This window comes from Arachis duranensis, chromosome 7 (genome assembly GCF_000817695.3).
Source record: "Arachis duranensis cultivar V14167 chromosome 7, aradu.V14167.gnm2.J7QH, whole genome shotgun sequence".
Classification (NCBI taxonomy): domain Eukaryota; kingdom Viridiplantae; phylum Streptophyta; class Magnoliopsida; order Fabales; family Fabaceae; genus Arachis; species Arachis duranensis.
This window is the reverse complement of record NC_029778.3, coordinates 12,757,449-12,769,007: the sequence shown is the minus strand read 5'-3', so window position 1 is coordinate 12,769,007 and position 11,559 is coordinate 12,757,449. Positions and strand designations below refer to the sequence as shown.

The window sequence follows — 11,559 nt, the reverse complement described above, 5'->3', positions numbered from 1 at the left end:
AATAAGAAAAAAGACTAAGTGATTGGAAGTTATGCGAAATAGGAATAAAAAAACATAGACCATACATAATTAATTTTTATGCTCGTAGCTTTTCTTCATAAACGGTGGTGACCAAGTACGGTTTCTAGTAGCATTTTTCTTTCATAATCCGTGGTAAACAGCTGCGGTTTATGTGCAACATTTTCTGAGTGTAAATCGTGCCAACCTCCCACGATTTATATAATAACAAAAAGGGACACTCACGTAAACAAATTGAAAATGTTGTATTTGAGTAAAGAATCTTCACACCCAATTTATCATAAAAATTTAAATTAATAAAAAATATATAAATAATTATATCTTTATGATAAACACATATACGAATAATTGAAAAATGCTAGAGGAATAAACTTTATCCCCTTCCATTCCCCCAAAAACCATCACCACAAGAAATCATAAACCAAATAAAAATAAAGCAAACAAAATAAAATTAAAAAAATGGAGAAAAAAAGTGGACCACCTAAGAGTAAAACAAGAAGAAAAAGCAACGTTTATGGAGGACACATGTCCCTGTTCTAACATTTGTCCAACTCTCTTCTCTCTCAAAAGGTTTCTGTACTACAAAAGAGTGAAGGGTCCACGTGGCAGTTCCTCCTATATCCAAATAAGAAACACAGGTAGAGGTTGGGATTTGGGAGTGGGGGTTTTGGAGAGGTTGACCTTCTATTGCCGGTAACATTGGATGCACTTTTACCGGCTGATCCGGTTGTGTGGCCAAAATCCAGAAAGATGATGAATTGATGACGATATAATTAAAGGGTTTAAGGCTTAAATCTCTCTATTCACTCTCAACAAAGAAAAATTAAAAATTTCAAACGAAAACTTGAAGGTGGGGGAGAGAGAAAAAAACAGAGCAAAAAAAAGTAGAGCTTTTTGGTGATTCTAGATTTCAAATTCCCTTTTAGATCTCTGTTTTCAATTTTTCATTTGTGGGGTAGTTCCCGGGTTTTGAATTTTCTTATTATTCGTCCAAAGTTGGTGCATGTTCGCTGTAGAATTATGGTTTTCCTTGCGAATTCCGTTACTTGATTGCAAATTCGTGATTGAAGAGGTGAGTTCTGTTTCTGAATTCTGGGTACTGTTTCTTCTTCTCATCATCTTTGATCTTGGGGTTCCTGTGGAGAGCGGTTTTTTTTTTTTGGGGCCTGATTTTTGTATAATTCTCATTGAATTTTGGAGATGCGGGATCATGACAACTTATGACTACTTCTACGAAATTTTGTTGTTTTCATTTTTTCTTTTTAATTGTTTTGGGTTTTGAAAAATTTGGTCTTGGAATTCGGAGTGGGAGTTTGAGATCTGATTATGGAAGTTGTACTATGATGGAACTGGGATTTTCTGAAGTTTGATTTTTGGTTTATGGGCACTTTTAATTTTGTTGAATTTTGGAGCGTCTAAGGTTGAATTTGTCTGAAAATTCTGCAGAATTGGGTTGTTTGGTATTCATCTAGCACAATAAAGGTCTACTAAATTTCGTAGTCATTCTTGTGTTGACTTTTAATATGGTTCTTTATCCATTTGAAACGTGTTTGATTTTTTCCGGATGCAATTTTTTATTTATGAGATCTGATTTGTTTGAATTTGATACTGGTGTGCTTCCCTGCGATCAATTTTTGGTTTCTCCGTTTGTTGATATATATGGATCAGTTTCTCAGTCCCTTCTTGCATGTACAGTTTTGCTTGTTTGTTGTTGTGTTATGTATGTTACCAAGAAGAGTCATGATTAGTGAATCATCAAGAAGGCTCTGATTTGTTTAAAATATTGTCTTAAATCTTAATTGTTGTTTATGTTTTCATTTGAGGCAGAAACTGGAATTTCCTATAACAGCTGAAAGGATCTTATGACAGATTTTTTTCCTGTGACATCTGGCTTATTTCTTAGTTACTTTTCGCTGGTTTTCCCACCTTTCTCTATACTAATTACTAATGCAACAGAATATTAGTATTTGTGATTTTTCCTTGTGAGTTCATGTGAACTATGTAGATAGAATGTGTCTTATGTGAACTGAACCTTACATTATTGATATGCCTAGCAATATATTTGGTTAACCAATAACCTTTTGGGCATGGATTTTTCAATAAGCAACTCCTGCTACGGAATTGTTGCAAGTATCTAATTGTAGTGGTTGTCTGACATTGGTTTTGCTGAAATATTTGCCACTTGCTGATGTTATCTTCTTGATCTAGTGGAATATGATTTTTCCCCTAATATGAAAAATCTAGCAAGATTTATGAAAACATACTGATAGATGTCTCTTTGTTCAATTTTATCGCAGAAGAAGGTTCTGGCATATTGATGCTTATGGTTATTTGATGAGCTATATGTGTTCCTGCTATGGTGTTGAAGAGGAAGGTAGATTATGGATTCAGGGGCTTTCAGGTCCCATTTGTACCTAGATTTCCTAGATCTGTAAGAGTAAGTAATTGCTACAGTATAGCAACTTATTTTCTTCCTTACTTTTGAGATTGTTTTGACCTCGAATGTAATCCCTTCGTTTGAAATTGTTCAGAGAAGGAGTGCCTCTAAGAAACCTGCTAAGGATGGCCGAGCTTATGCATTTGAAATACTGGCATCTGTGGCAGGCAAGTTGTTGCTTGAGGGTGAAAGTTCTGCGTCGAGCAATGCTTCTGAAGGAAATCATCAACCTGCCATTAGCCAAGGTGTTGTCGAGAAGGGAAGTCAGGACAAAGTTAGACCATTAAAAGCAGAGGAGATTCATCGTGGAAGTAGTGTGGAGAGTATTTTTATATCTGAGGCTGGCACACCAAAGAGTGGTCAGAAGCGCCTTGAGCATGCTGAGACTGATTGTGTGCTAGAGTGCATTTCAAATAATAATAATAATAATTTCGACTGTTGGGGGAAAGATGAAACTGATGTGAAGTCCGAGATTTTCAAATTGGAGAGTAAGTTTGGACATCATTCTCATAGGTTATTGGAAGTACCTGAAGAGTCATCTGATGGTAATGTAAAGAATGGATTTAGGGTGGAACATGGGGCGAATGGTTCAGGCTTCAAGAAATCATATTTGGATAATAAGTTTAGTGTGAAGGATCAATTAGAACTGTGTGTTAACTCTCCTGCACTAATTGGCACCAAAAATAATGTTAATAGTCCATATTATAGGAAATTGTTTCCCAACATTTCCTTTCCAAGGAATGGGAATGATATTAAGTTAGGTTTTAGAGATGATGACGAAAAACTGTTAAGATGCAAAAAAATTTGCACCAAGCCAAAGGCTTTTAGGTCTCCTCAACTTATTGCACGCCGAAAATTGAGGAAGATGCTAGCTTATAAATACTGGAAGGCTGCACCAAAGTTGAAGGATTATGAGTATTCTAGATCTGGTAAGGTTTTAACAAATTATTTGCTATCAAATATGTCATTACCTGATGTATATTATGTCAATGAGTCAGGTTGATTCGGTTTCACTAATAGTAACATTATTTGCAGAAGAGGGTGTTAAACCACTGTACCATACGAGGAAGATTGGTTACAGATTTGAAAGAACACAGCATAACACACTATTCAAGAGGAGGAAATTCTTTGATCGGGGTTCAGTGCTAACATCTGATGGAGGATTCAGCAGTGATAGTGTATCTAATTTGCCTAAGAAAGGAATTGATCGAGACAGCCATAGATTATCTTCAAAACTGCATGTGTCTAAGGATTCTCATGGTATTTATTGCCTGATGTTCATATCAAATTTGGTTTGCTTGGTTGATCTTTGCACCCTATAGGAATTGATTGTGTATAGCTTGTATGCAGTGAAGTTCAGCATTAAGTCATTCAAGATACCAGAGCTTTATATTGATGTTCCTGAAACTGCAACTGTTGGTTCATTAAAGGTATGATTATCAATTCTATTTTTTATTAGAAAGAAGAAATTCTATTATTGTTGTTATCGAGTTTCATCAACACAATGAAGTGGCCAAAGGACATTCTTTTTGTTAATGTATTTTTTGTTTCTTGCAAATATTTGTAGAGGACAGTAATGGAGGCAGTGATGACTTTACTTGGAAGCGGAATGCATGTTGGTGTTCTTGTTCAGGGTAAAAAAGTTAGAGATGACAACAGAACTCTACTGCAGACAGGTATATGCCGTAAAGAAAAGTTGAATAAACTTGGTTTCACATTGGAGCCCAATTCTATTCAAGATTCTCCAGCTGATTGTCTTGGCGATCCTTCCCAATGTGAAACATCTCAGCCTATCAGGTGAACCCAAGTGGATAAGACGGTTTCTTTTGCCATAGCAGTTTTATGATGACTTAATAATAGAAAGCACCAAAAATTCTTAAGAAATACATATATATATATATATATTCTTTTTCATCACTGATTTGTTTTGCTTATGCTTTAGCCCTAGTCAATTTATCCTTTTCTAAATAACCTTTTATCCTTTTCTAAATAACCTATGAAGCACGGACATTTCGTCGGACACATTTCGGACACGACACTCACCGACACTCGTCCGACACGCGTGTCTACTGTGTCCAACCGTGTCTTAATAAAAAATAAAAAATTCTTTTCCAGACACACTTGGACACCCTTAAATACCATCACGTGTCAGCGTGTTCAGTCTTATTCTTAATATATATTCTTGAAATAAATTTAGATATAGTATATATTATTTATTAAAACAAAAAATATTTTAAATACTTGATATAATTAAAATAAGATATTAAAAATAATTAAAAAATTAATTTATATTTTAATATCAATAATATATCAAAATATCATTACGATTTATCTAAAAAATACTTTATATTTTATATGTATGCATGTTCTTGGGTCTTATAAGATTATAAGATTTTAAAATTTGTGTGTCGACGTGGCCCGTGTCGTGTCGTGTCTCGTGTCCGTACATCATAATAAATAACTAATATTATAATTTGATTTTTCTAGATCTCCTGAAACTCCTGTCCAAGAATCAGGGACAACCCATGGTTTACAGGATTTGTCTTTGCCAATTAGTACAGAGAACTTTGTTGAGAGTAACCCCGAGCGAACAACTTCTCCGACTGACACTATAGCTGACATAACAACACCAGATTCCAGAGTGCTAGTTGCTGTTCCACCTAGGAGCCCAGAAACATTAGCCACGGTTTCTGTGAGTCAGAAAACTAAGCGCCCCGAACTTGTACAGCGTCGAACAAGGAGACCCTTCTCTGTATCTGAAGTAGAAGCACTTGTGGAGGCAGTTGAGGAACTTGGAACTGGAAGGTCTGATGTTTATCAGCTTCAACTGCATATATGGACAGGAATTCTCGGATGCTGACTATGTTTTATCATGATGCAGGTGGCGTGATGTAAAGTTGCGAGCTTTTGAGAATGCAGACCATAGAACTTATGTAGACCTTAAGGTATATCAGACAGTTTCCTTAACTATAAGAGCTACTTTACTCGGTTTATTTCTCGAAAGATGTTAAAATTGGGATTCAATATGGTTATGTTAATTCGTAATTGTTTCATTTTTTGTATTATGACTATTTTTGAGTTCATGTTTAATCTGTGTATACTGACTTCCTCCACTGTAACATTGTATAACATGGATTAACATCTTAAAGTTTGCCTTGTTTTCTTTGGATGCTGAAGTCCATCTAGGTTGCATTATTGTGAAAATGACTAGTAGATTTGCATTGAATTCGGTTCTCTTTTAGGTGAGTTTGGCACAGAAAAAAAAAAAAAGAGGTTACAGTTAGGTTTTTGTTTAATTTTATGAGCACAACATGTAGCAAAAGGTTGCAAAGTATAAAGACTCATGTCTGCATGTTCTCTGTCAATTTGTGAATGAGGGTGCAAAGTATATTGAATTCATGTCTGCAAAAGCTAACAGAATATTAAAAGTTGAGTGTTTTGGTCAACTATTGGTCAAAAGTTATTGGCTCTATTTTACTCCAATACACAAACTGATCTTTATTATAGATAATCTTATTCTTGTTATTTTGGTTATTGTTTGATTGCTAAGTGATTTGACCTATTCATGTATTCAGGATAAGTGGAAAACATTAGTGCACACTGCAAAAATTTCGCCTCAACAAAGGAGAGGAGAGCCAGTTCCCCAGGATCTGTTGAATAGGGTTTTGACTGCACATGCTTACTGGTGTCACCACCAAGCCAAGCAGCATGGGCATGGCAAGAACCGGGCTCTTACCATGAAGACTCCAGAAGCTTCTGCTGAAGAACTCAGTGTTGGTGCCGTCCAACCACTTGTGATTATGTAGAAAGAAAGAAAATGGTTGATGTTGTTGACTTATGCAACGAACTTGTACATTTTGATTCAATTCCCTTGTAATATTCTCTCACCAAATTCATTGCCAGCCTTTTAGTTGCATTGAGCTGTTGGCATTTGTAAATGATTTGAAGGAATAAGATTGTTATGGTAGGAACTTAACTATGTTCTTTCAATTTCTTGAATGTAAGTAGAACTGTCCAATGAACATGACAGCATAGCAAAGAAATAGGAAAGTGCTGTTGATTCCTTTTATTGTTGATCTTTTTCTAGTCATATTCTAGCACTTGTTCTGTTTGGTTTATTTTCTTAAGAGTAACAACTAAAACGAGGTTCAGGGCCACCAAATTAGAAGATAAGAGGTGAATTTAATACATTAACAGATGTAATACATTCGTTTTTTTGAATGATAATATAAAAAATAATTATTTTTACTAATGTGGCATGTAATTGGATGTATTTGTAAATTAAATTCTTTTAAACATTAGCCTGAAAAGAAAATGTGCAAGTTTCATTGAACCTTGAAAAGGGATCGAGATGGGGGGAGGGGCGGCGGGGGCACCCGATTTCTTCTACAAGGAAGCTCAGCGCCTTGGCTATGTTGCTCGCTCTGCCTTCAAGGTTCTCGAAACTTCTGTTTCTTCTTCTTCTTCTAACTAACTAACTAACTTTGAGTTAACAGCTGGTACAGATACAGAAGCAGCACAAGCTCATCAAGGCTGGCTCATCCGTACTGGACCTCGGCTGTGCTCCGGGTGCTTGGCTTCAAGTCGCTTGCCAGAGCCTCGGTCCTCCCAATCATGGCGGTTCCGTTCTCGGCATCGATCTCAAGGTAACCCAAACCTCCATCTCTCTCTTCCACGGAAACACAGCATGTCAATTGAATAGTGCTCATGGTGCAGAACAGAAGGTGAAGGTTCCTCCTCTTCATTGTGATTCAAGGGTGAAAACCATCTCTGCTGACGTCATGACCCTACCCTCTCACCAACTTAGAGCTCTCTCTCCACAGGTACCCTCTCTTACTTGAAACTTACCAAATAAAAGAAAATGGACTGACTTTGTTGTGGCAAAATGCTGAACAAACATTTTATGGAATTAGGGTTCCGAATTTTTGGTCAACAATCACCATTCCTAAATGTAATACAATCAAGTTTTGGCTGTTGACTTTTCAGCAAAAAGGGTTTTCTGTTATACTTTCGGACATGTGCCCTTTGGTTTCTGGAATCACAACTAAAGATGCAGCTCTGTCAGTGGAGCTAGGGATGCGAGCATTGGATTTGGCTGTTGGCAGAAGAGCTGCATTTTCAGTTTATGCTGACGGTGATGATAATCAGGAAGGTGAGCAAAGCCATGATGCGGAAACTGGAGTGTTGCAAGTTGGTGGGAACCTTCTTATAAAGCTTTTGGAGAGCGAAGATGCAAAAGGTGGTGTGGTTCATTTATTGTTCCAAATTGCTGATTTTTGGTTGCATAATTTTTGTCTAACTTCCCAAATGTTTACATTGCAGAAATAAGCCAGATTTCTAAGCCATTGTTTAGAAAATCTTCATGGTTGAGACCTAAAGCCACAAGGCCTTCATCAAGAGAGATTTATTTGATCTGTCTAGGTTTAAAGCCAGAAGCAGAGAAATAGATTTTGTTTTAAAGTTCTGATTCAATTATTATTTTCTAGCTGAGTACTTTCTGAAATGCAATGATTTTGATTATTTGATTTGATGACTTTGCAGTTTATAAAAGCATTGTTCCTCACAAAGATATAGATAATTAATTACAAGCATCAAAACACATAATTCGTGTAAGTATCTCATCAATAAAAATATACAGTGATAATTGGTAGTATTAGTAGTTCCTCTTCCTCAACGAATCTGTGTACGTCCCAGTGACCAAAGCCCTGAATCTTTGACAGGGGCGGGCGCTTTCACTGATGGGAAAACATTCCAAAATCGTAGTGTTTCATCCCCTGCACCCGTCACAAAAAAAAAATCAAACTTAGAAACCATGGAACGAAGCAATTACAGACAATGCAGTTGCACCAGGTTAACATTGTTACATTAGTGCATGAAGCACAAAGTTCAAACCCTGTGCATCTAGCAATGGTTAGCATGTTGTAGACTTTATATATGAGAATTGAGAAATGATGGACAAGAAACTTGTGTGGGAAAAGAAAACAGATTCAGTTTTTCAGTTGTTACATGACTTTTGACAAATAGACAGATGCAGTACCTGTCCATCAGGTGACATTGCTAGGTAAAGAACTCTCATGCTGTGGCCAGTTAGAGTTGCAACCTTTGCCAATGAAGGGTATTTCCATACCATTATCTGATTCTGGGAGTACCCATGAGTACTCACTAGCTCATTCACATTTTTACTCCAAGCAAGGTTGCACACCTACATATTATTAAGCTTGTGAGATGAGATACACTTGGAGATGGATCCTCATAATAGAGCTAAGGATGAAAAGTAAACCTGACTTCCAGAATCAATACAGTTCAATTGGTGTCCATTTGACGTATTCCAGAAGCGAATACACCTGTCGGCAGTTCCACCACCGGAAGCAAGGAGGTTGCTCTGGTGAGGTGACCAAGCAATGGCCTTAACTGCAGCCGTGTGCTCAGTTAATCGCAAAATGGGTTGCTGAGAGTGGTGATTCCATACCAGTAGCTGCACATATAAAACAAGACATGAATTTGTTAGCACTGAAATCATTCCTATTTGGTAGAAACACCGGTGAAGATATAAGAAAAATATAAATAAATGTCTTCTTAAACAACTCTATTTTTGTAAATGTAGAGTATATTTTAGGATATCATAAAGTAAGTGTTGATAGATTTTATATTGATTTAGTTTGATATTATATTGATTTTGTCATTATAATATCTGAATATACAATTTATCATAAATTCTATCAGTAAAGACAAATGAGAGATAGGGATACCTGATTATCATTTCCACCAGATGCAAGTTCCCTGTCATCACTTGACCATTTCAACCCGCATACCTATCACAAAGAAGAACAAAAAAGACATTTAACAAACTTTCTACACCATAAGTAAGCCAATGTTGCAGGTTCAGATGATATTTTCCAAAACTCTTCCACCTCAGATTTGTGGCCAACAAGCTGGCTTATATAATCATTTGAAACCCTCATGTCATGTTGAAGTATGTTTCTATCCCTGCTTCCTGAAGCCAGAATGCGCGAATTCCACGCCAGGACGCCAGTTCTTGTCTGATGACCACCCATAGTTCTGACCCTCTTACAGCGAGTTCCGTCCCAAATCTATATCAATGTGCAAATTAAAAAGGCCCTCTTACAAATTCAATTTGAAAACCTTCAAATACATAGAAAGATAAATCAAACCATATATTAGTTAAGATTAACAAGGTACCTGAACTTGACCAAGACATGTACCAATGGATATATAGGAACCTTCCTTAGTCCATTGAAGAGAACAGACGCCATCTTGAGGTCCCAAGTCACATAACTTGGTTACCTGGAAATAACAACGAAATATTTATTTTACTATATTCCTTCTTTTTTTGCCCTTTGCCCAAGAAATTGGTAAGTTTGTAGCGCCTAATTTGACACACCTTGCTGTTTGAAGCGCTCCAAAGATAAACACAAGTTCCGAGGCCAACCGCAAGAACATTCTGCGAGGACCAATCGACAAGATTCAAGTAGAAATCATCTTGGAGTGAAGGAGCATCAAGAACCTGCAAGGTAATCAACACTAATCCTTAAACATCTTGTTTTGTTGTCACTGTCAACGGCTAAAAAATCTGCTCAATCATCAAGTTCTTATTCACATAAGATCAATTGATAATCCTATTTATTTGTCACTGTCACCCTGAAATATTGATTCTCTAATTCCCATAATGTGCACAATGAAGACAATTCTACCTCTTAGCGAATCCAAACAATGATCTAACACCCCCCAAAAATGCATAAAAGAAAATAAAAAATTGCAATCTAATAATAAATTTAACTATGTTACCTTGTTGGACATCCATAAAAAACCAAACAACTATCATAACATAATCCCAAAACAATTCTTTTTTTTTTTTCTTTTTCCTCTTTTAGAAAAAGAACAAACTTTAGCATTGAACATGTGAAAAAGTGAAGATTTTTACTTTGTGGGGTGTCTTGGGAACTTTCCGGGGAGGCTTAGGAGGAGTTGATGTCTCATTGGAGAGTCCATGATCGTGTCCCAAAATGGAAGGCGAGTAAGGGGAAGAGGGCCCTCCAGAATGGTCGGTCCTAAAGCGGAGAATGTTCTTGGTAGGTGAACTTTGACCTGCAGGGGAAGAAGAAGAAGGAGAAGAAGAAACAAAGTCAGAACCAAATAGCTCAGATTTCAACAACCTGGAATAAGCATCGTTCCCTCCTTCTTTGGAAGGGGAAGGCTTATCGATGAGGCCAAATGCATGGAGCCTCGAGGTAGATCTGCAGGGTATGAATCTGTCGCTGCAGGTGGAGGACTTGGAGCTTGATGGCGAGGAAGATGAGAGGTTGGAAATGGAGCGAGCTGAGAGCGAGAGCGAGAACGTATCGAGTCGCAGCGAGGCTCCGGACATTGCTGCCGGGAGATTCAGCCCCTGTTTCTTGATCTCAGGTGACTCCATTCTTTATTGGAATTAAGTTAGTTGCTTTTTTCTTGAATGAGGCTTGGTTCTTTTTCTTCGCTCTCTGTTGAAGCAGAGAGGGTTTTAGGTTAATCAAGATTCAAGAGTGAAGAGGAAGATTACAACGGTCGAATTTTGGTGAGCTTTACACATTTCATATTAAGAGTCGAGAGAGAGAGAGGAAACAGGAAAGTGGTCATTCTAACGGTCAATTCCCAAAACGGGTCCTCATGAGCGTATGTGCATTTGCATAATATTCTCATCCTTCGTTAATCATTTGTTTTGGATAAACTTTTAAAAAAATTATTTTTAAGTAATCTATTTTTTAATGATCTTTTGAAAATGTAAATAATTTGATACTTTATATAAAATATTAACTTTTGTGTATTCGGTATTTTAAAAAATTAATTTTAATGTATTGTTAATATAAAACAATTTTAAACGTGCATTCATTACGTACTGTTATATTTGTAAAAAAAAAATATTTTTTTTGTTGACAACATAAATAGTTATTTAAAAAATAAATGATTTAACTAATAATTTTATTAGCATTTATATCACTCATTTCATTAATTATTTATATCAAATTTAATAGTGGGACAACATAAAATCTAATTGAAAGTTTCTGAAATTAAAATAAAATATTTAAAAGTTAAAAATTAAATTAAGA

General features: G+C 36.3%; 3 protein-coding genes across 5 annotated transcripts; 2 read left to right on the top strand and 1 right to left on the bottom strand.

Moving 5' to 3' along the window:
- Nucleotides 1–823: 823 nt before the first annotated feature.
- Nucleotides 824–6,524, top strand: LOC107457835 (telomere repeat-binding protein 3). The gene is made up of 9 exons (XM_016076003.3): nucleotides 824–1,090; nucleotides 2,316–2,455; nucleotides 2,550–3,384; nucleotides 3,491–3,715; nucleotides 3,806–3,885; nucleotides 4,023–4,252; nucleotides 4,943–5,260; nucleotides 5,337–5,400; nucleotides 6,031–6,524. The coding sequence occupies exons 2-9, from the start codon at nucleotides 2,375–2,377 to the stop codon at nucleotides 6,259–6,261; spliced, it is 2,064 nt and encodes a 687-aa protein (XP_015931489.1). The 5' UTR covers nucleotides 824–1,090; nucleotides 2,316–2,374; the 3' UTR covers nucleotides 6,262–6,524.
- Nucleotides 6,525–6,740: 216 nt separating this feature from the next.
- Nucleotides 6,741–8,052, top strand: LOC107457837 (uncharacterized). 3 transcript variants are annotated; one of them, XM_052251676.1, is made up of 6 exons: nucleotides 6,741–6,890; nucleotides 6,952–7,101; nucleotides 7,177–7,278; nucleotides 7,442–7,694; nucleotides 7,778–7,876; nucleotides 7,997–8,052. In XM_052251676.1, exons 1-6 carry the CDS (start codon nucleotides 6,807–6,809, stop codon nucleotides 8,035–8,037), a joined length of 729 nt encoding a protein of 242 aa, XP_052107636.1. In that variant the 5' UTR covers nucleotides 6,741–6,806; the 3' UTR covers nucleotides 8,038–8,052. The 3 variants fall into 3 exon arrangements, with proteins under 3 accessions (XP_052107636.1, XP_015931492.1, XP_052107637.1); XM_052251677.1 differs by having other exon boundaries at nucleotides 6,745–6,890; nucleotides 6,961–7,101; XM_016076006.3 differs by having other exon boundaries at nucleotides 7,778–8,005.
- LOC107457836 (protein FIZZY-RELATED 3) lies at nucleotides 8,051–11,059 on the bottom strand. Its single transcript, XM_052251678.1, has 8 exons — nucleotides 10,398–11,059; nucleotides 9,858–9,980; nucleotides 9,656–9,760; nucleotides 9,367–9,546; nucleotides 9,205–9,267; nucleotides 8,736–8,930; nucleotides 8,493–8,657; nucleotides 8,051–8,257 (listed from the first exon to the last, which is right to left on the bottom strand). Exons 1-8 carry the CDS (start codon nucleotides 10,887–10,889, stop codon nucleotides 8,126–8,128), a joined length of 1,455 nt encoding a protein of 484 aa, XP_052107638.1. The 5' UTR covers nucleotides 10,890–11,059; the 3' UTR covers nucleotides 8,051–8,125.
- Nucleotides 11,060–11,559: the final 500 nt, after the last annotated feature.